We start from the raw sequence: 24,657 nt of genomic DNA, 5'->3' as shown, positions 1-24,657 counted from the left end.
ATGCCGTCGGGGCACAAAGACACCGAGCCTGACCACGGATCCATTGGTTGCTGCAGACCAATTCAAGCCCAGAATCCCCCTGTGGAATTCTTCACCATAACATCCAATGTACATCTTACTTACAGCATGCACCAGTCCTTCAGGGTCACATGTCTTGCCTCCTGCTGTGAGCACCGCCCCCATGACGGCGCCGGCCAAGATGCTGCTGGTGCCGAGCCCTGGGGGAGGGAGAAGCAGACCTCATCACATCACAGCATCCTTACACCAGAGATGGAATAGTAGACCGTTGTACAAAACAACCTTAGCGCTAAGGTGATCATAACTCCCACGACAGTCGCCACGCTAAGATTGTTTCGTACAACGGCACCCTGGGTGGTGTACAAAAGAACCTTAGCGCTACGACTGTTGTAAGTCTATGTGAAGGTTTGGGAGTTACGCTCACCTTAGCGCTAGGATCGCTCTGTACAACACCACCAAGGCTTTTTTATGTTTCTATTTGGTGAATAGATTTTGACTGAAGAATTTGGCTGGTAGGTTAAAAAATACAAATATACGTGAGGGACGAACCATTTAATATTCTGAGAGGGGCCTGGGATGGTATTTTTCATGTACTTACCGGAGCCAGTGGGCAAGTTTGACCAGGATTGCATCTCGAAGCCTCCTCCATAGTTGTCCAGGAGTTGTTTGGCCAGGGACTTGCTGGACATCAGGTCAACGATGTCCGCACACACGAAGGAGGCCTTTAACAGAGCACCTGCACCGTGGGAGGGGAAGTTATTAAGACATGTATCAGAGTAAACATACCTGTTTGTTTGTTTGTTGTTTAACACATCACTCAACAATATTTCAGCTATGTTCTAGTGACCTGCAAATAATCATGTCTGGGACAGAAAACCAGAGTTCCAGTGATTGATATCATGAGCATCAACTGATCATGATGAACCAAGTCACCGAGCCTGACCTCCCATTCCCTGACCTCCCATTCCCTGACCTCCCATTCCCTGACCTCGAATTCCCTGACCTCCCATTCCCTGACCTCCCATTCCCTGACCTCCCATTCCCTGACCTCCCATTCCCTTCAGATCCCTTATCCTAGCATGAGGGTGCCAATCCCTCCCCTGAATCCCAAGTGCCATCTAATGTTTCATGGTCTCCTTTGCTCACCCACTGAATCCCAAATACTAGCTAACACAAATCTCAAATGTCAGAATTCCCTTCACAAAGTCAGCATGCAGATCATAAATATAAACTTATATTTCATGCTCCGTGGTCACAAAAAGGTGCAATTTGAAGTTTAATTACTGAAAAAAATATCAACCAAAAAAATCTAAAGGAATTTTTTAAGTAAGCTTTTATTTGTTTTTAAAAGTTGAATCTGCGTACGAATGTTTGGGTCCCACGTACACCACCACTGACCCCTGAATACCCTCTTAAAAAACCCTGGAATCCCAAATACCAAAAGAGAGTTGGCAGTCTCAAGCATAGGCCTTAATGTGGAATCCCCAATAGATATTTATTGTGTGGCTGGACGAGGGCAAGACGAGAAACTATGCATTAAATATAATACACAAAGAAATCCAACTATTTTCATAATAAAGACCTTTCCACACATTGAAGAAGCAGAAAGCATTCATGCTGTAACAGGTTATCTCCCTTTCATCATTTGGCAAAGTGATACTGCTTGAAGAAGGCACAGCCTAGATTTGCAAGAGTTATCTCCCTTAGACCAACTAAGCACAACAGATGTCTGTGTAGTGTGCATGTACTATTTGACTGCATCAGGCAGCAGCATTTATGAACTGTATTGGACAAACAAGTCCAAAGGTAGTCCTGGCATGACAGTTGTCAGTACTGATCACTGCTGGGGGAATTGTCACTTTTGTAATTGTATCACAACTAGGACAAGTAACTCGGGTACTCGGGTCAGGTGGGTCCTGAGTAGGACCCGGGGACCCACAGGACTACCCGGACCCGTGGTTAGTCACATGACATATTGTTTTATGTCGAAAACTCACTATAGCTCAGTGGCTACACTACAAGGCACTAATGTTCGCATTTCTTTCTCGTGATGCACACATTCCTTTTGGCTTGTATATGTTTGAGTAAAGATAAAGCTTCAGTCAACTTCAGTGAACGCATGATCTGATAGTTTGATACATGTATCTAAACAGTTCTTGCCAGGGCTGTGGTAAAACAATTCCCATTCTGACATTTTGTTCCTAACTCTTGAGACTTACAGTGGTTACCTGGGTAGGATCGGGTAATAGCGGGTCGGTACCCGGGTAGTAAATTTGCACTCGTCCCAGCCCTAATTAGAGCAGTTAAAACACTTTTGTAATACTTTGTCTGTTGTTTAACAACACACTCAGCAATATTCAAGCAATATATGACAAATGTCTGTAAACAATCAAGTCTGTACCAGACAATCCAGTGATTGATGTCATCAACATCAATCTACGCAACTGGGATAGGATGACATGCATCAACCAAGTCAGCGAGTCTGACCACGCGATCCCCTTAGACGACAACAAGCATCGATGCCTCTCACGGCAAGCGTGGGTTACTCAAGACCTATTCTAATCCGGCTTTCCACAGGGATTTTTGCAATACTAATTTCAATACCGAAACCAGACCATCCATACAATAGTTTCACCGATTGTTTAATCAGTAAACTGACATGCTCCACTCTGTCTCACCTGGGGTGTGGGGCTGGTAGTAGTCTTCAAGGTCACCTAGCTCCTTACACTCCACATACTGGCTCTCCGCAGTGTCGCTGCAAATCTCCAACTTGATCACAGGCCTATTGGATGTTCATAGGCATTTATAGGTGTGTAAGTGACTGTTTAAGTGGCTACCTCATTGCAGAGGCTAATATTTGTAGAAAAGTAATAATCGCCAACCCACCAAAAATGTTGAACTCTACCATTGCCACTTTACTCAATATTGCTGTTAACACCAGTACATTTCCGTTTAATTTTGATAAACACACTAGTGCAAGGTTAGCCGTAGTTTAACTGTGTCAAATTTAACATTTGCTAAGCATTCTGAACCAAATTCCATTTAGTGAGGTTAATTCCAATCTCATTAAAATCAGACCTCAGTTCTCGCTACCGCTAAACAAAGATCTGAGGACATCCCATTAGGGATCACATCAGAACAACCTTTCATCCGACCAATCAGAGCATCGCTTACCAGATTATGAAAGTGACAGTCGGAATGTGATTTCTGATCATGCAGCCTCGAAAAACTTTAACTCCGAACGATAGTTACGGGTTTAACGACTGTAGCCATTCCAGAATGTTCCTTTGTTCAGGTTTCAAATTTATAATCGAGAATTTGTCAAAATATGTTTCGAGGCGTAGTCGCCAATTTGAAATTAGTGCCGTAAAGCTCGAGAAAGCTGCCTTCTGATTGGTCATTCCATTGGTCTGTCAAAGTTTGCGCAAGGTCGGTCTGACGTGACCCGTAATGGGATGTCCTCAGATCTTTGTTAAGCGGTAGCGAGAACTAAGATCTGATTTTAATGAGACTGGGTTAAATCCTCAGATAATCTAGCTCTACACTGAAATCACAGCATGTTTATCTCCTGATTCAAACTTATTCCACTCTCTGATCATACTTACTCGGGTATTCTTCGTGCTTTTACTCCAATAGGTCTCTGAAAAAATACGAAATTAATCTTAGGGAAATGAGTGAAAAAGTTGAGTTTAACAATGCTTTGAACTGCTTTTGAAACAAGACGGGTTTTGGGCGCATGGTGGCCCAGTCGTCAAAGGTGCTGCAATTTCCTGTGCAGAGTTGCGTCCCTTATGTACACCAGAAACCGATGATCTTGGGTTTGCATCCTGGTTTGCCCTGCTTATGTTTCTAGGTTTGTCAGCACCATACATGTAATCGTGGGTTTCACCAAAGTGGTAAATGTCAGAGACCTGCATCAATTCGGGCTTTCCTCCCACATTAAGCTGACATGCCATTATATACATTGTAACTGGAATACTGTTCAAAGCAGCGTTAAGCCCAACTCACTCACAACATGTTTGATGTGGGAGGATGAGGTGTAGCGTTCAAGATTTTTGCACTTATATAGCGATGTGCTATTGTGCGTGCGTCAATACATGAATACCCCACTCAGACACAGTACTCTACTGACTCTAAGCTGACCATGCCTTGTTTAACCCCCTTAATGCTCAGCCCCAAGCAGGGTAACAATAAGTACCCTTTTTGACACCTCTTAGTAGTAACCACCGGGGATCTAACCCCGTATCTTCCACACTCTGGGCAGACGCTCTACCACTAGACCACAGAGGCAGTCAGGGATGCCTGAAGTGTTGCAGGTCTTAGACATTTACCACTTCGGTCAAACCAACTGGTATGATACTAACACAAATTAATAATATAAATCAGGGCGAACCGAGTGAAAGACAAGAACATAGGATTCTGGCACACATAAGGGACACAACTCTGCACAGAGGTTTGTTGTGCCTTGGACTACTCAGCCACGCCTATTTGGAATAAAACAGTGATGATGATGATGATGATGATGATGATGATGATGATGATGATGATGATGATGAAAAAGTACACACAGCATCATCATCAACCTACCTTGCCGTTAATAAGTAGTCCAACGATTGTGACAGCGCCGCCGTGTTCATATGTGATGGGGGGCGTGTCCGACCACCCCCCTGATATGTCAATACGGGCGGGGCATTCCGCCGTCACCCACTTGTTGATACGTGGCAGTGTTCCTTGTTGGGGTTTGAAAAACTGAAATGTATGAAGTTAAAAATACAAACAGTGGTGGTGTGAATTAGGGGAGAAGCGAACCCTATACTTCTAGGCTACTCCAACGCCCTTGTTCCAATAACCACTAGTGATACACAAAACTGAAAATGTGTGGCAGTTCATATATGTGAGCCATAAATAATCCTTTTTAAAGAAGTAAATATACAAATTTGCAGGACTGTTGAATGATTTTGCATGAGTCCGTGATCGTGTGGCCTTATCTCCAAGGCCAAAGGCTACCCACCGTCCCTCCTCCTCCTCCTGAGTATCAGTGATCCTACCTCCTTTGCTGTCATCACTGCCTGCCTGATGAGTATCTGTGCCGCTCCCTCGTAATGTCGCGCTGCCCTCACCAGGAGGTCGGGACGACCCAGCCAGCGCTCTCTCTCCTTGGCCAGAGCAGCCACACCCACTGCGAGGTCGTTAGTCTGGGAGGTCAGAGAAAATGTAAGACGATGAAAGACATTTATTAAAAACTAATAATAATGCAATCTCATTAAAATCAGATCTTAGTGCTCGCTACCGCTTGCTCCTATTAAATGTTACTGGCCCTACTCCAAACTAAGTGGCCTACAACTAAATGGTGGAGGCCGCGAAGTGGATGAAACTTGGGTCACGGAGATACCTAGCAGGGCTCTGGACAAAAACCTCCTCACCCCCAAAACGCCTGTTCCTGCCATAATCCTGAGATTAAATCTTGACTTCCATTTGCCTCATTTCATAGTGATTCATGGACAGATAAAGGTGTTGTTGTACACAACATTACAAAATGGCGGCCTGTTGTCATTCTACCCAGATGATCAACATATATCTTTCTTTGAGTTAACCATTCACACGACCTCATCCCCCCTTAATATTTTCTCATCGAAATGACATGATTCACAGGAAGTGTCCAATTAAAAAAGTCAAAAATACATGCAGAAGGGGTGAATGGGGTACAATGTGTGAAGCCCATTTCTGGTGTCCCCCGCCGTGATATTGATGGAATATTGCTAAAAGCGGCGTAAAACCATACTCACTCACTCCACTCAGACACAGTATACTGACTCTAAGCCGAGTTTTAGCCCCTTAATGGCGAGTGCCAGACCGGGCAACAACAAGTACCATCATTTAACGTCTTTTGGTATTATGCAACAGGAAATGGAACCCCAGACTTTCTGCTCTCCAGGCAGATGCTTATCTATGAAATTCACTTCATCCATAAAGCAAGTGTGAGGGTGTATGGTTTTGTGCCCCTTTTAGCAATATTTAAGCAATATCACGGCGAAATGGGCCTCACACATTGTACCCATGTTGGGAATAGAACTCAGGTCTTCGGGGTGACGAGTGAAGGCTTTGACCACTAGGCTACCCGACCGCCCCATTTGAGACATGAAATGTGAAAATTAACATATTACCTCTTGGCATATTAAGCAACGGGGGATCGAAGCCCCGACTTTCTGCTTTCCAGGCAGATGCTCATCTATGAAATAAACATCCTCCTCGAAGCAAGAAAACATATTGGCCTGGCTTTAAGACATGAAATGTGAAAATCAACTTGTTAGCTCTTGGCATATACTTGCAATTGACGCATACAATAACAGTCAGCGCAAAACTTCAAGAAACCAAGGACACAATTTTGAGCACAATTGTGCCCACTTCATCAATGCCTACTTCCAGATAGCCAAAAGCCTTGGACCAGGACTTGTTGGCTGCAGGGCCACTCCGCAGGCCCCCCTTATTCGCGGCCATACAGCCAAGGACGTCCGCGATGTTGGCCAACGTCCGAGCAGCGATACCCGGCGACCTTGTGCTGCTAGCAACTGAAACCAGACATTACAGACAACTTCATCACTTCAGATGATCCTGTGAATGTCTGATAATATCTAAAATGAAAACCTACGGACAGGTTGTCATACTAATACCGTGAAGATATTCTTGCATAGTAGTATTTCCTTAAATAGGTGAATGTGCAGGATTCATCTCAACCTGCTCAGACGCTCAGATGTTGTTAATGCAAGAACGTCCTCATTCAGTCTTGCTTGACAACGGTATAAGGATCTATTCCGAAACGTCGCCTTTACAGTAGTAGGTGGTGAGGTGAAATGGGGTTTAACGTCACGTTCAAGATTATTGCACTTATATAGCGACGTGCATGTATGTGTGTGTGTTTGTGTGGCTGCTTGTACTAGTCCGGACTGATGCCGATTTATAGTGCTAGCTCACTGAGATACCATGCCGCAGTTTAACATGAATACCCCACTCAGACACAGTATACTGACTCCGAGCCGACCAGTCCTTGTTTTAGCCCCATTATGCGAGCGCCAGACAGGGTAACAACAAGTACCATCTTTTAACGTCTTTTGGTATGACGCAGTCGGGGATCGAACCCCGGACCTTCCATTCTACGGGCGGACGCTCTACCTCTAGACCACGGAGGCCGTCCTTTACAGTACTAAAGAAGTTGTTATCCATAAAGTGTGTCTACTTTGTCATCCGTCAACTTCGTTGTTTAATTGCAAATTTCAAAATTTCATCGACCAAGTTTCTTATCTACTTGTTTGTTCACTTGAAGCGATAGGATGTAGTTTTTGACTGCGCACACACACAAAAAAGCAATTTTCCTAAACTTGTACCTAAGAATAGGGGCGCGTGTGTACCCAAGTGCCCACTATACACATGAAACTATGGTATTTGCACCTTCATCTAGGGATTTGAGAATCGTCTGTGAGTATCCCTCGACGCTGGCACTGTTGTAGACATTGCGGAATCCCTTGTGCTGCTGTTTGGTCAATACGTTGCATATTTCATGGTTGCTGATGTTGTAGAAGAGTTCTCTGGAACCAAAGTCAGTCATATCAACTAGCAGGCCGGCTTTCGAGAGGTAATATTTCACATCAAATCACATTGGTAGCCGCTTTGGGTTTAATGCCGCTTTAAACAGTATTCTAGTTACATCGCAGCGTGTCAGCTTAATGTAGTAGGAAAGCCAGAAGTGATGCAGGTCTCAGATGTTTACCACTTCGGTGAAACCCACTAGCACGGGTATGGTGCTGACAAACCTAGAAACATAATCGGGATCGGGATTCGAACCCGCAATCATAGGTTTCTGGTGTGTCCAAAGGGACGCAACTCTGCACAGCGGATCATGGCGCCTTAGACGACTGGGCCACCCATGCCCCTATACACAAGAGGAAAAAGAAATTTATGGATTCATCATTCACCTGATGAAGGCGTAAGTATATACTCCGAAATGTTGTGTTCCTCATAATAAAGAAGTCCATAAATTTCTCTTCCTTAGTATTGAATGATTTTAATTTCAGATGTGAAACTAAGCATGATAGTAAGCATGCTTATTGAGAATATTCTTTATTATTTGCTACACATGCTATTAGTAACCATAGCAACACTGATCCAGTCAATGTTTATTTGCATGAACGGAAAGAATTGGTTTCAATTCAGACTTACCGTCTCTGTTCAAATATTTTACCAGCATCAGTAAAAGTCTGGATTTCTTCCAGAGAGAGCCGCCATGAAGTGCGCCACCTGGTGGTAGAAAAGACATGCATCACGCATAGAGCCTGCTATAGCTTTTTGTGTAGAATATTTCCTAATGAATATGGTAAGGTCAGGTGAAATGGGCTTTAACGTCACGTCCAAGATTATTGCACTTATATAGCAACGTGCATGTACGTGTGTGTCCGGACTGATGCCGATTTATAGTGCTAGCTCACTGAGATACCATGCCGCAGTTTAACATGAATACCCCACTCAGACACAGTATACTGACTCCGAGCCGACCAGTCCTTGTTTTAGCACCTTAATGCCGAGCGCCAGACAGGGTTACAACAAGTACCATCTTTTTAACGTCTTTTGGTATGACGCGGTCAGGGATCGAACCCCGGACCTTCCGCCTGGAGGCGCTCTATAATGAATATGGACTATCACTCTGGGACAAGGTTTCAGGAAATAAATCTAGCCTGCGTTTAATATACAGTTGAAACCTGTATTGTTTTGCTTCCGGAGAAATCCAGACAGGAGTGAACACATTTCAAACTTGGTTAAAGCAGCAATGTAAATTTTCCCAAGTATATTACAAAACATGATTATATTGCCATTTGAAATGTACATGTATTTCCAAGCATTTGTAGTGATTGCTGCAAATGGGGAAACTTTTGCACCATGAAATTACTATGAGTGGCTTTATAGATTAACTGCTTCTAGATATTTTGTGACACACTGTTAACATTAAAAGGTTAAAGCTACTTTTATAGGTGTTATATTTGATAAGTAAGGAGCGGCATGATGAAATGGTAACTCAGTGTCAGTCAGTGCTTTTTTTACTATAGCTAGATGAATGAGTTGCTGTAGTTAACAATTGAGCTTGGAGTAGCATGTTTATCTCACAGGATAGACTGTGAATGTAGTGTTCACACTGTCTGTGAGTTGGAGGAATGTGAATGTAGTGTTCACCCTGTCAGTGAGTTGGAGGAATGTGAATGTAGTGTTCACCCTGTCAGTGAGTTGGAGGAATGTGAATGTAGTGTTCACCCTGTCTGTGAGTTGGAGGAATGTGAATGTAGTGTTCACCCTGTCTGTGAGTTGGAGGAATGTGAATGTAGTGTTCACCCTGTTGGTGAGATGGAGGAATGTGAATGTTGTGTTCACCCTGTCAGTGAGATGGAGGAATGTGAATGTAGTGTTCACCCTGTCGGTGAGATGGAGGAATGTGAATGTAGTGTTCATCCTGTCAGTGAGATGGAGGAATGTGAATGCAGTGTTCACCCTGTCAGTGAGTTGGAGGAATGTGAATGTAGTGTTCACCCTGTCAGTGAGTTGGAGGAATGTGAATGTAGTGTTCACCCTGTTGGTGAGATGGAGGAATGTGAATGTTGTGTTCACCCTTATGGTGAGATGGAGGAATGTGAATGTAGCGTTCATCCTGTCAGTGAGTTGGAGGAATGTAAATGTAGTGTTCACCCTGTTGGTGAGATGGAGGAATGTGAATGTAGTGTTCACCCTGTTGGTGAGATGGAGGAATGTGAATGTAGTGTTCACCCTGTTGGTGAGATGGAGGAATGTGAATGTTGTGTTCACCCTGTCAGTGAGTTGGAGGAATGTGAATGCAGTGTTCACCCTGTCAGTGAGTTGGAGGAATGTGAATGTAGTGTTCACCCTGTTGGTGAGATGGAGGAATGTGAATGTTATGTTCACCCTGTCAGTGAGTTGGAGGAATGTAGTGTTCACCCTGTCAGTGAGTTGGAGGAATGTGAATGTAGTGTTCACCCTGTTGGTGAGATGGAGGAATGTGAATGTTGTGTTCACCCTTATGGTGAGATGGAGGAATGTGAATGTAGCGTTCATCCTGTCAGTGAGTTGGAGGAATGTAAATGTAGTGTTCACCCTGTTGGTGAGATGGAGGAATGTGAATGTAGTGTTCACCCTGTTGGTGAGATGGAGGAATGTGAATGTAGTGTTCATCCTGTCAGTGAGATGGAGGAATGTGAATGTAGTGTTCATCCTGTCAGTGAGATGGAGGAATGTAAATGTAGTGTTCACCCTGTTGGTGAGATGGAGGAATGTGAATGTAATGTTCATCCTGTCAGTGAGATGGAGGAATGTGAATGTAGTGTTCATCCTGTCAGTGAGATGGAGGAATGTAAATGTAGTGTTCACCCTGTTGGTGAGATGGAGGAATGTGAATGTAGTGTTCATCCTGTCAGTGAGATGGAGGAATGTGAATGTAGTGTTCATCCTGTCAGTGAGATGGAGGAATGTGAATGTAGTGTTCATCCTGTTGGTGAGATGGAGGAATGTGAATGTAGTGTTCATCCTGTTGGTGAGATGGAGGAATGTGAATGTAGTGTTCACCCTGTTGGTGAGATGGAGGAATGTGAATGTAGTGTTCATCCTGTCAGTGAGATGGAGGAATGTGAATGTAGTGTTCATCCTGTTGGTGAGATGGAGGAATGTGAATGTAGTGTTCATCCTGTCAGTGAGATGGAGGAATGTGAATGTAGTGTTCACCCTGTTGGTGAGATGGAGGAATGTGAATGTAGTGTTCATCCTGTCAGTGAGATGGAGGAATGTGAATGTAGTGTTCACCCTGTTGGTGAGATGGAGGAATGTGAATGTAGTGTTCACCCTGTCAGTGAGATGGAGGAATGTGAATGTAGTGTTCATCCTGTCAGTGAGATGGAGGAATGTGAATGTAGTGTTCACCCTGTCTGTGAGTTGGAGGAATGTGAATGTAGTGTTCACCCTGTCAGTGAGTTGGAGGAATGTGAATGTAGTGTTCACCCTGTCAGTGAGTTGGAGGAATGTGAATGCAGTGTTCACCCTGTCAGTGAGTTGGAGGAATGTGAATGTAGTGTTCACCCTGTTGGTGAGATGGAGGAATGTGAATGTAGTGTTCACCCTGTTGGTGAGATGGAGGAATGTGAATGTAGTGCTCACCCTGTCAGTGAGATGGAGGAATGTGAATGTAGTGTTCACCCTGTCGGTGAGATGGAGGAATGTGAATGTCGTGTTCACCCTGTCAGTGAGATGGAGGAATGTGAATGTAGTGCTCACCCTGTCAGTGAGATGGAGGAATGTGAATGTCGTGTTCACCCTGTCCGTGAGATGGAGGAATGTGAATGTAGTGCTCACCGTTTGAGTATTGTCCTCTCTCCATCATCAGCGAGCTGTCCCTGCAGCCACAGAATCTCGCGCAGACCGATCACATCTGTGGCATGAAACACAGGGAACATCTTGGCCGTCAGTATCGTCTGGTTGTCATTCTCCTGGAAGGCAGGGAGATGAGCAAAGTTTGACCTAATATACATCTGTTTAAATTGATCAGTAGAGATAATTAGCCCAACACAGACATTATTGTTTTATATACTTCAGTGCAAAAGTTTTCTGTAGTTCAGAATAGTGATTATTTCACTGCAGTGAACATAACACTTGATATTTCACTGCAGTGAACATAACACTTGATATTTCACTGCAGTGAACATAACACTTGAAATTTCACTGCAGTGAACATAACACTTGATATTTCACTGCAGTGCAAAATTTTTCTGTAGTTCAGAATAGTGATATTTTCACTGCAGTGAACATAACACTTGATATTTCACTGCAGTGAACATAACACTTGATATTTCACTGCAGTGAACATAACACTTGATATTTCACTGCAGTGAACATAACACTTGAAATTTCACTGCAGTGAACATAACACTTGATATTTTCACTGCAGTGAACATAACACTTGATATTTCACTGCAGTGAACATAACACTTGAAATTTCACTGCAGTGAACATAACACTTGATATTTTCACTGCAGTGAACATAACACTTGATAATTCACTGCAGTGAACATTACACTTGATATTTCACTGCAGTGAACATAACACTTGAAATTTCACTGCAGTGAACATAACACTTGATATTTCATTTCATATATCATAAAAACTCCTCAAAATCTGTTAATCTTCACAAACTAAAACATATGATTCTTAAAGTGATTATATGGAAGTTACATATTTGACAATGACTAACAAGATCAAAAGCTAGTTGAAATTACAGGTGATCATTTCTTGACAAAGTCTGCAACATATTTCACTTAATCATCAAAATTTGCAGAATTTAGTTCCAAATATGGCAATAATTCTTCAAAAATCATCCAGGTTGGCATCACGGGTAGCTTTCTCCCATACCAAATATGGCATTGTGAACTTAACTTTGAAAAAATGTTCCCAATGCTGTGATCACCTGCCGATCTTCACTTACCAACTCCGTCCCCCACAGGTCCTCCTTGGTGATGCCCGTCCTGTTGAGGACCACCAGCCATGGCTCGTTACAGAAGGAGCTGGTGCTCTTCCACGACGGCGCCTGCACAACACAAGACATCACCCGCAGGCATCAGTCAACCATCACAGCGGACTACGTCATCTAGTATCTATTTTCTGATCTGTATACTACTAATACGTTCGCTTCCAGCATAAATGTCTCAGACTTCTGATCTCAAAATAGGCTTAAAGGATCAGTGGCCATTTGATCAAAAATACAAAGTTGAAATAAAGGACAAAAGTATGCAATAACAGTCAAATGTTACAAATAAAGTATTAAATTTTAATAATAAAGGTCGAATTACAAAACAAATTGATGCCGGTAAAAAGTACGAAGCTGAAATAAAGGTAAAAAGTATGCTAAAACAGTCAAATGTTACGAAAAGACATCATATGAAACGAAAGAACAATGTGTACTAAAGAACGTCAGTGCGCATGAAAGGACACTAAACTTCTAAAGGATGTTGACAATATAGACCTCCAGATGGCGAGTTTAATCGGCATGTTCCGAGGTGTATATGATAACTGCATGCTGAGATGCACAATGTCTTGCGTCATTTTCATAACATCTGAAATGTGAACATTGTGCGAGGATTGCGTTTGCCTGGCCGCCCATACTAGAATACGTTATATACAATTTTGACTAAACGTTTTTTTAAACTTTCTCTACAACAGAGGTTACAAGGTCGGACCATTTTGTAGTATCAGACAGAGCATCACTTCAGTGTTTGTGAGAATGTGCACGCTCTAACTGATCATGTGATTGTAAACAAGATCAGGTGCTTGACAAATATTGTTATGACTAAACTGCATAAACCATTTTACTTTGGATTAAACCTAACCCGTTCGTTGGTTTAATGTCACCTAACTATTATCAGATTCTCCCCCTCTGCTGACGATCAGAAACTTATCATGACAGTACGGTTTGGAAGTTAGCGAGTCGGGGAGCTGTGTGGAACACTGCTTTGAACAGTATTTCAGTTACGTTACAGCCTGTCAGCTTGACGTGGGAGGATTTTGGTTTGGTTTGTTGTTTAACGCCGCACTCAGCAATATTCCAGCTATATGACGGCGGTCTGTAAATAATTGAGTCTGGACCAGACAATCCAGTGATTAATATCATGAGCATCGATCCACGCTATTGGGATCGATGACATGCATCAACCAAGTCAGCGAGCCAGACCACCCGATCCCTTGAGTCGCCTCTTACGACAAGCATAGTCGCCTTTTACGGCAAGCATGGGTTGCTGAAGAATTACTCTACCCCTTGGTGAAATCTGAGTACAGAAAGGGTACTTACAGACTTAGGATCTTAGGTTGATATCTGGGATCCACAGTCAGCTGATGTGTATTGCTAATGCAGGCCACGTGAAATGGAGCTAACGTCAAGTTCAAGAAAATTGCAATTATATAGTGACGTGCTTAGTGTGTGTGTGTGGCTGCTTGTACTAGCTCAGACTAATGGTTTATAGTGCTAGCTACAATTTAGCTACAATTTCCCGTATACCCCACTCAGACACAGTATACTGACTCCAAGCTGACCAGTCCTTGTTTTAGTCCCTTAATGCTGACTGCCAGATAGGGTAACAAGTACCATCTTTGAAGACTTTTGGTATAACATGGCCGGGGATGGAACCACTGACCTTCCGCTCCCTGGGATGACGCTCTATCCACTAGACAAGGAGGCAGTATTTCTGAGAGAAGAGGCACCTAAAAATCTATAACTTGTTTGTCAGCCTCCTGACCTAGGCCCTGTTTCACAAAGCAACAGTATCAGTACACCATCCTATGATGGAATGCAGGAGGTAAGACTGATTTGTGAAGGAGGGCCTAGATGCAGACCAAGCGTAACATACCTTGATGTTGTCGAACCTGCCATGGACAGTAAGGACATATGGACTTGTCCTTAAGGTCTTCAGATAGATGTGGTACCCCTGAATCACTAGTCCTTCACCAAAGTTGATCGTTCTCTTTTTCTTCTACAACAAGAAATGACAGATTTATACCATGGACACTGTGACAGATATCCTTACCGAAGGCTGTGCCAAATATACAATCAGACTTTCACGTCTGCCTGCATCACTACCAGACCTCACATCATCATTTTGTTGTCAGGTGCCTACAGATGCACCAATCACTAAGGGTGTTCCCTTCTGCGTTTGGTATTTGGTGGTTTTATTGGATTTCCACAAATGAACTACAAGGGAGATAACTCATCAACTTCTTGTGAAACAACTGGTTTTGGGTAAATTCTGAGAGGACTTCATATAGGTCATACTTGTTTCCAACAAGTATTCACATATATGAAAATGAAACTTGTCACTGCGTTTATTGTCATGTTATAAGTAGATTCAGACAATAACAATCAACAATGAAATTTATACTCGCCAAGACATGTCATTTAAGAGATAAATATTGATATTTCTTGGTTATATTGGATTTATGCAAATGAATGAGTATTTTTCATGCATCCTTGGGTCTGTTTACCACAATGTAAAAGTTCAGATCACTCAAATATGTCATCAGAGACAAACAGTGTATTGATATTCTATGCCTAGCCATCTAGGAATTTTGGGCCACCAGGGGGCTCTGGTGACGGAGTTTCTATCTAAAAGTGTTAACTATACTTCAGTGAGTTATATGAATATAAGTCCTAGCACACTGTTTTAAAGTTAAAAAATTCAACAGTGTAAACACACATTTAGGAATCTTGTTGGCCATCTTGAAATTGGTGGCTATCTTGAATTTTTCCAGATTTGACAATAGTCGAAAACGTTCAGTAGTTGTGAATATCTTTTTAGAAACATAATAAGGCTATTCCGCAATACAACACATGATTTTTTTCATCAAAACATTGAACCTCATCTGAAATATGGAAGATATATTGTTAATTGGTGGCCATATTGGATTATGCAATTAAGACATATTTCCCAAACTGGGATTGCTTGGGACTTTTAGTATGATGTTTTAGTATGTTAAATTCTGTTGCAAGTTGTTCCAGTGAAACCTTATTTTGCCTTGACTATAACTTCAAAATAGCAACAAGAAACTGTGATAACTTGTACCCATCATCACTGAATTATTGAAAATTAAAAAAAATGTCTTACACTGACTTCCTCTACGTTGAGACCGGTGATGACAGAGTCTCGCCCAATGTTGATCCGTCCATGTAGGTCACAGTGACTCACAACACTCCGTGCTGCAACAGTTACCTCCCCTTGCAAGCGGCTGTTGATGATTGTGACCTTGTCATCCACCTGACCTTCACCCTGAATCATGAAATGTTACCGATATAATCAAATATTAGACGTATTCTCGGTTCCTCCCATGCAAGACAGATCGCCATTTGACTTCCTTTTAACTGGTAATTCACTCAGGAAGACAGAAAACTAGTCCACATTATAAAGTTTAAGACTATCATTGATCAGTGAGTGAGTGAGTGAGTTAGGTTTAACAATATTCCAGTTATATCAAGGCATGTCTGCTTATTGTGGGAGGAAAGCCCAAAGTGATGCAGGTCTTAGACGTTTACCACTTTGGTGAAACCCACGAGCACGGGTAAGGTGCTGACAAACCTAGAAACATAATCAGGGTGAACCGGGATTTGAACCCACAATCATAGGTTTCTAGCATAGCTAAGGGATGCAACTTTGCACAGCGAATTGCGGCGGCTTCAACGACTGGGCCACGCTACACCTTCATTGATTAGAGTGAGAGCTTGGTTTTGGCATCATGTGTTAGTCAACATTCAGTCTATAATCATGGAAGGAATCTGATGAATGACTGTTGTTTAGAACCACTTTAATCAGAATTCAGTTAAAAAACAGCTTTTTATTCAATAATAAATATCTGAAAAGGACGCAGGTTATTTCCATTGGCATATGAACAGGGGTCCGGAACATTTAAAATCCCAATCGGACATTTGCATTTAGGCCACGCCCCCTTCAAATAGCGTATTTTAGTACGACTTATGACACACATTACAAGTTTACGTATTCATAATATGATGAATTATGAATTGTTTCAATTTAAATTGTTTAATTCACCGGACAATTAATAACAAATAATATCAATTTAGATATACTTGGAAAACATACGTTTGTTTCTGTTATAATAACGATCTGTGAACGTAGTAAACGGTCTAATTAATATTCATGAGTTATATTCATGAGTCTGCTCAAGTGTACGCGTTGTAACATTTGGATCGAGACTATTATCCCATATTTGGTTATCACGTGACCGCACGGGAAAAGGTTTTTTTTAAACTAAAGATTTTTTTAAAACAAGACAGATAATTTAATCACAAATACTAAAATATCGTTGAGAGCAATAGTTATTTGAATACTTTTTTCATCTGTACTTAAATATTGACCTTAAAAAAATTGATATCGATCGTCCGAGAAAGCAAAATGGCGGTCAATCAAGATTCAATATACGACTAGCTACTGAAAACAATAAAATCTGCAAATCTTCATTGTATGTCAACCAAGTGAAAGTCGTTAGCCACGACTTACAAAATGATCGTCTTGACTTTGAGGGTTTGGCAGATCCGCTCGACTGATCTGCATCAGTCGACTGGCTGTCGTCACGCTTTCGCTTCTTGTCTGAGGTTACGTATCGTAACATTGTGAGGATAATGATGTACATCGATGATGCAAGGTATTTATGTACAGTTGTAAACACCTTTCACGCAAATTAACAAGATGTTCTCAGTAATTAATCCTTGATTAATTAGTGTCAACTCAGTTTATTGCCTATTACAGTGATTGACCGATTGGACTATCATGTAGGTACGATGTATTTACAGCAATCAAAACAAACAAAGCTTGTCAGTGTAGATAATCTTAATTGTGTTGCAACTGCAGACAGAAACTGCTCAGTCCTAACTGTTGATCATGTCCGGTCAAAATTTAAGAATGTCCGGACAATACTTTTTAAAATGTCCGGTAAGCAATATTTTAAACCGGTCATTTGAGATTCCCAATCGGACATGTCCGGCGCATATGACGGTTTCCGGACCCCTGCATATGAATCCCACTTGCATTGTCACACTTGATATCATTATCGGGACAAATCTAGGATTAGAACCAGCTGACAAGCTGAAGAAAGTCTTTCGACAACTCATGTTCCTGAGGCAAGAGAGTTAACTGACTATAAAAGTCCAGTTTCCACCCTTGCTGAACTATCCTGGTATAATGGAGTTACATTTTGGCTGGGCTAAAGAGTCTATGCAGAGTCCGATCAAAATCGTGCAACAAATTTGAAATCCGGTTCATAAACTGTTATGCAGATTTCAGTCGATTGCAGGATTTGCAAAGCATGTGCACAGCCAACTCGTTGTCAACAGATATTTTCCCAATCTTGGCATGTTTTTAATCCAGGTGCTCACATTATTTGATGCATTTTGCAATGTAAGACCCGTTTTATCACAATATAGATCTTGATTATCGATCAAATCGTCCTGACAGCGCGCCACCATTTTGTTTGAAGCAAATGCAAGTGATACGAGAGGTGGAATATGATTGGTCTAAAGGAGAGGCAATGAAGGGACATAATTCGTAATAGCCACTGGTGGCAGTTGTGAAGGAAAAACTGAAAATGTGCCGCATAAGGAAGAGAATTTTTGGATGTCAACTGCGTAATTATCAGTAACACAAACGTTTCAGAGTACATACCTACTCTTTCATCAGGTGAATAATTGTTATGAAGCAGAGAACATATATACCTACCTGTGACAACAAACAAAATAATAAGCTGACAAAGGTGGAAACAAATGGACAAATGGAAGCCAACACAAACTGGATAACTGGAAACCAGGATTTTAATTATCACTGAAGCGATGGGCAACTGGAAGCAAGGACTTAAAATCAGATCAGAAGCTGTTTGATCAGGGTTAAAACACTCAAGGCCTCAGGAAAGCTTTCAAAACGTTTTATGGTAGACATGTGGAGGACATTTCCAAATTTGATGTCAAATGCAATTCCCTATTTTGACTTGTACTATATGCTTCCATGTTTTTTTATTAGGTGAACAATTGATTTGCTTTTGCATGTGTTTGTGATGATTGCCGACGGTGGGGCAGGATACACTTACCTTTTCGCGAACACCTGGTATCATTACTATTTGAAAGTGATTCATAAACACATGCTCATGATATACTCAGAATTAACATTCAACTCTGCTTTATGCAGAGATTTCGATTGGACAGGGAAAGGGTTTTGTCGCTTTATTTAAAATTAACTTAAATTATCAATAAAGAAGTTGACAACCAGAAATTCTCTTCCTTATGTGTATCAATCATATCAGGATGAGGCAGCCTATTGTGGGATTAAAGTCCCAAGTGATTCAGGTCGTAGATGTAACCACACTTAGCATGAGGATGGTGCTGAAAAAACAAGAATCATAATGAACCTAGCCCAGGATTCCGGGACAAAGTAGATCCTTGTATCCTTTGTCTGTTGTACGAGGTTACATGGATCGAGTGGTCAGACTCGGCTGATTGCATGTCATCGTACCTGGGCAGCCTGTGATGTCGTGGTATCTGGAGAACTTCATGCACACCGTCTGGCACACCGTCAGGAGAGCAATACCTACCTCCATGCAGGAGTGGATGATGTTGCTCCAGATGAGATCCTTGAAGCCACATCTCTCCAAGGGACAAGCCAGCATCATCTTCTTGTGTTCCGAGGCCAGGTCCGTCAGGTAGAGGAAACTCCCACCCTCTACCATACCTGAGTGAGTGAGTGAGTGAGTAAGTGAGTGAGTGAGTGGGTGGTGAGTGCGTGAGTGAGTGAGGCGAGTGAGTGAGTAAGTGGGGGGTGAGTGAGTGAGTGAGGCGAGTGATTGAGTGAGTGAGTGAGTGAGTGAGTGAGTGAGTGAGTGAGTGAGTGAGTGAGGCGAGTGATTGAGTGAGTGAGTGGGGGGGGTGAGTGAGTGAGTGAGTGAGTGAGTGAGTGAGTGAGTGAGTGAGTGGGGGGGTGAGTGAGTGAGTGAGTGAGTGGGGGGTGAGTGAGTGAGTGAGGCGAGTGATTGAGTGAGTGAGTGGGGGGGTGAGTGAGTGAGTGAGTGAGTGAGTGAGTGAGTGGGGGGGGTGAGTGAGTGAGTGAGTGAGGCGAGTGAGACGTGTGAGTGAGTGAGTGAGTGAGTAGGTAGGCGTGTGAGTGAGTAGGTAGGTGTGGGAGTGGGAGTGGGAGAGAGGGACATAAGTGTTGGAGAGAGGATGGATATTAAATTTTTTATAAACACAGTGAATCCTTGTCTAAAATGAAACAATGTTTACGGCACTGGAACTGTATGGTTCTGTCTGAGATCTTCTCCTTCTTGCACAGTATGACCCCCTTTCACACCCCGTCATTCTAGGTACCAAAACATACATTACAGACAACAATATACGCTGGTTCAATAGCCTTGTATCTCCGCGCCATTAAATCACGAGCCCCAAAAAATCAAGAGGATTAAAAAAACCTTAATCCTTAATCTCAACATTTTGACACTGTTTTCATGGAAAGTGAAAAGATATAATGATTTCTAAAAAACAAACTTTGTTCATATAGGTTCCAAATTTAATTGTTTATTGACTGTTGCCATGGAGACTGGAGTACAAAGACAAAAAACTAAGGATCCAACTCACATGTCCTCATCCTGTATCCATGTAGCTCCTTCCACAGAAGAGATCGAGCCAGCGCCATGTTGGTCCGAGACTCGCTGCTCTCCTGCAGCATGGGTTTACCAAAGGTGCCGCTTCTCTCCCCAGATACAAAGTCCGTCTCAGAGAGACCAGTTGTCATTGGCAACAGGACGTCAAAATACAGAGAGAGCTAGAAACAGATTTTAGACTTGGATACTTATAGATTTGGAATCTGTTTGAATATAACTTTAACATCATCATCATCATCATCATCATCATCATCATCATCATCATCATCATCATCGTCATCATCATCATCATTGTTATTGTCATTTTATTATTATTATCATCATCATAAATTTATATACATAACATCTCAAATGGATCCATTTGCATTCCTGTAATCATTCCCAACTCCCTGTGGAGTATACAACCCAAGCTGCCTATGGGCGATAGAGGGTTTTTACATCCACCTCACATACGGGGTACCGATTCCCTGCTGGGTGAACCGAGGCACATTCGATCCAAGTCACTTGCCTGGGGTGACACCACATGTTTGACACTTGTGTTTCGGGTGTGTGTACATATTCGTGTTCCAACACCTGGTCATCTACCATCGGATGAGTAGGTTCTTTTGAGTGCACAGGGTGCATGAACTGTACACTAGGGGTAGTGCGACACTGTCAGGACCTGAGATCATGGTTGGTCTCGAGGCCATAACAACCTGGTCACAAGCGGGATACGATCTCAGCACCAGGAGCTTGCTTGCCTAGCGCTTTTGACTGTTTGCCCACTCTGCCTCCAAAAATGAGGTAATAATAAAGATGACTGAATTTGGAAATGTTCCCCCATTTAGATTTTTCTAGATTTTTGATATGATGTTAAGGAGGGCTTGTTAAATATGAATCAACTAGAAACATTTCTGTTGCAATTTGTGGTGGGCCTATCGTTATTTTGACCGGACTATAAGTAGTAGATATATAACTCATGGCCTGTTACCTGGAGGGGAGGCTGACCGCTGTCCAGCCCCATGTACGTGCAGGCGTCAAGTGGCGGCTTCATGTAGAAGGACAGCAGTTTGCCAGCAACTGCCTCATTGAAGTAAACAATTCCCACAACCTGCAGGTATTCAAATTAAATAGAAAAAATTACAACAAATGTTATATTTGGGATAACACTTTCTTAGTACAGATATCGCCAGCACACAATCGCCAGTACGTGATCTAGACTACCAGTTGTCGGACTTTCATTTTTTGTGGAAGCCTCGGTGGCTGAGTGGGTTAGATCGTTGACTTTGCTGGGGATTAGGTGCCTCACTCTGGCAGCGTGGGTTCGAATCCCAGACGGGACTCAGCCCAAAAAAGTATGAGAACCTGTAATCTACTAAGAAAGTGTTATCCCAAATATAACATTTGTTACATTTGATCACTTTCTAAAAGGCATTGCGTGTTCAAAAAAATTGAGAAACATTATGTATTTATTCCAAGTCATAGTCAACTATATCACAGCAGCCTGAAAATTATTGAATCTGAATCAGACAAACCAGTGGTCGATATCATGAGCAACAAAGTCATAAAACCTACGTCTAGCAATCGTGTGCTGGGGTCAAATTCTTACTGTTTAGACACATGAGAACAACACCAACTAAGAAACAACCTGAAGGTGGTATGATTTGTTTGTTTGTTTGTTTGGTTTTTTTTTGTTTAACCCTGCACTCAGCAATATTCCAGCTATATGACGACGGTCTGTAAATAATCGAGTCTGGACCAGACAATTGACATCAGAGTGATTGACATCATGAGCATCGATCCACGCAATTGGGATACAATGTCAGCGAGACTGGCCACCCTATCCCGTTAGTCACCTCTTACAAGCAGAGTCGCCTCTTCCGGCAAGCATAGCCGCTTCTTACGGCAAGCATGGGTTGCTGAAGACCTATCCTAACCTGGATCTTCACGAGTTGAAGATGATATTAAGTAAAGCCTCAGTAAACTGAACATTCACCATTCCTGTACTTGTCATTTCAATCATAAACAAGAGGTTTACCAAACCCCTAACAAAGTCATCAGTTGTGACGAGATCTCTGAATTCTAACAGCAAGTATTCTGAACACTGTATTAACTCAAATAGGATTCTTGTTCCAGCTTTGATTTGATTTGAGAGATCTGACCAATGTTACCGACATATTTCATCACTGATACTCACGGAAGGCACGGATCCATCTGACCTCTGACACGACTCCAAATTTCCAACTTTTTCCTTGTACAGAATGTCCTCTACGAATCCCTGGAATAACATGGCAGTCAGGTGATTTATTATCTACTCAAAACACAAAAACTTTCTACGATGGTGTAAATGTGTTTACATTAACTGATCATTAAACGTAATAATATTAATAAGGCAATTAACAAACTTATCAGTCTTCTCTATACACAACAAGGATCTTAGTTCACAGTTCACAATAGCTTGATGGTATATGTAGATATACTGGGGTCCAAAAGAAAGTCACACATCAAATGTTTTATTCCCTCTCACACTGCTGAACATCTCCAATTTACATGAAGAATTTGCGAATCGCTCGGCATAATTTGAATTTAAATTTTTAAATTTTGCTTTTGTGGGCCATATCATTTGGGTCCATGTTTGATTTTGAAGGAACGGGTTCTCAAACTCCATGACCAACTTCCCATTCTTTTCAAGATCCACCCTTCCACAATCCACCCCACCCAGATCCACCCCTCCAGGATCCCCTCCACCAGGATCCACCCCTCCAGGATCCCCTCCACCAGGATCCACCCCTCCAGGATCCACTCCACCAAGATCCATCCCTCCACCAGGATCCACTCCACCAGGATCCACCCCTCCAAGATCCCCTCCACCAGGATCCACTCCACCAGGATCCACTCCTCCAGGATCCACTCCTCCAGGATCCACCCCTCCAGGATCCCCTCCACCAGGATCCCCTCCACCAGGATCCACTCCACCAGGATCCCTTCCACAAGAGTCCACCCCTCCAGGATCCCCTCCACCAGGATCCACCCCTCCACCAGGATCCACCCCTCCAGGATCCCCTCCACCAGGATCCACTCCACCAGGATCCCCTCCTCCAGGATCCACCCCTCCAGGATCCACTCCACCAGGATCCCCTCCACAAGAGTCCACCCCTCCAGGATCCCCTCCACCAGGATCCACCCCTCCAGCATCCCCTCCACCAGGATCCACCCTCCAGGATCCACCCCTCCAGGATCCACCTCCACCAGGATCCACTCCACAGGATCCCCTCCTCCAGGATCCACCCCTCCAGGATCCATCCCTCTAGGATCCACCCCTCCAAGATCCACCGTCCAACAACTCCAACAATTATTCAACAACTTCGTCACTCAAGCCTCTATGTCAGAACACCTTGTGTACTCACCTGCGTATCAATCTTAAACACTCCATGGTCCTTACAATACTGGGGAGTGGATGGTACAGTGATAGCAATGGCTTCCGATTGCTCCCATGGAATCTCTACAACATCGACAACAGTGTTTCAGTTTGGCTTTATAGCAGCACAAGAATTACTGAACAATACAAATTTTGCCAGTCACTATATTTTAAACCCTTGTCTCCTTCAAGAGTTTGATAGGCATCTAGAAGTTCAAAGAACATCAATGATGATGATGATGACGATGATGATGATAAATTGTTTTGTTGGTGGTTTTACTCTGCACTCAGCAATATTCCTGCCATATGATGGCAGCTTTACATAAACAAGTCTGGACCAGACAATTCAGTGATATATTGTGAGCGGTGAACCGCGTCATCAGGGTACGATGACACGCAATAACCAAGACACCGACTCTGAACACCGGATCCATTTGCTGGCCTTTTACGACCTGTAGATTTCTGGGGAGCAATTCTAACCCAGAACCCCCTTGGCGTTACCACAGAGGGATGACCATTTCGGACAATTGAAGGTATGCATACTCATGGACAGAATTATCTTTATTTGTATCAGGATTGAAAAAGACACTCAAAAATATGTTCAAATGTTCCGTTTTGAACTTCTGTATGCCAACAAGTCATGTGTTGTGAGACTATGAAATGGCAGCGGGAAGTGTGGAAAAAGTAATACGCTTACACTGATACTTGTTAGTATGGGTGTTTCTGTTGGCTTCACATTAATCATAATATACAAGACTGCTATATATTTAAATTTAAGACCCGTGAAGATCCGGGGTAGAATAGGTCTTCAGCAACCCATTCTTGCCGTAAAAGGCGACTATGCGCATATGCTTGTCATGAAAGGCAACTAACGGGATCAGGTGGTCAGGTTCGCTGACTTTGTTGATGCATGTCTTCATATCCCAATTACTTGGATCGATGCTCATGATGTTAATCACTGGATTGTCTGGTCCAGACTCGATTATTTACAGACCGCAGTCATA

At 42.6% G+C, this 24,657-nt stretch overlaps 1 protein-coding gene across 4 annotated transcripts in view; it reads right to left on the bottom strand.

The window, feature by feature from the left end:
• LOC139478118 (L-fucose kinase-like) overlaps window positions 1–24,657 on the bottom strand; it is a 55,330-nt gene that overhangs the window by 3,204 nt on the left and 27,469 nt on the right. For all 4 annotated transcript variants that reach the window (XM_071260436.1, XM_071260437.1, XM_071260439.1 and 1 more), the window contains 18 exons: window positions 23,643–23,737; window positions 22,433–22,513; window positions 21,227–21,346; window positions 20,231–20,417; window positions 19,195–19,331; window positions 15,708–15,869; window positions 14,457–14,579; window positions 12,542–12,643; window positions 11,416–11,549; window positions 8,233–8,310; window positions 7,465–7,601; window positions 6,439–6,587; window positions 5,067–5,213; window positions 4,606–4,767; window positions 3,624–3,658; window positions 2,697–2,800; window positions 617–754; window positions 124–218 (listed from right to left, as the gene is read on the bottom strand). In XM_071260436.1, the coding sequence (XP_071116537.1) occupies window positions 124–218; window positions 617–754; window positions 2,697–2,800; window positions 3,624–3,658; window positions 4,606–4,767; window positions 5,067–5,213; window positions 6,439–6,587; window positions 7,465–7,601; window positions 8,233–8,310; window positions 11,416–11,549; window positions 12,542–12,643; window positions 14,457–14,579; window positions 15,708–15,869; window positions 19,195–19,331; window positions 20,231–20,417; window positions 21,227–21,346; window positions 22,433–22,513; window positions 23,643–23,737 (2,186 nt within the window). The remainder of the gene's footprint in view (window positions 1–123; window positions 219–616; window positions 755–2,696; window positions 2,801–3,623; window positions 3,659–4,605; window positions 4,768–5,066; window positions 5,214–6,438; window positions 6,588–7,464; window positions 7,602–8,232; window positions 8,311–11,415; window positions 11,550–12,541; window positions 12,644–14,456; window positions 14,580–15,707; window positions 15,870–19,194; window positions 19,332–20,230; window positions 20,418–21,226; window positions 21,347–22,432; window positions 22,514–23,642; window positions 23,738–24,657) is intronic.

This window comes from Haliotis cracherodii, unplaced genomic scaffold, assembly GCF_022045235.1.
Source record: "Haliotis cracherodii isolate W230 unplaced genomic scaffold, xgHalCrac1.p SCAF_39, whole genome shotgun sequence".
NCBI classification, from domain to species: domain Eukaryota; kingdom Metazoa; phylum Mollusca; class Gastropoda; order Lepetellida; family Haliotidae; genus Haliotis; species Haliotis cracherodii.
The sequence above is the reverse complement of the archived record's forward strand: the minus strand, read 5'-3'. Positions and strand labels throughout refer to the sequence as shown.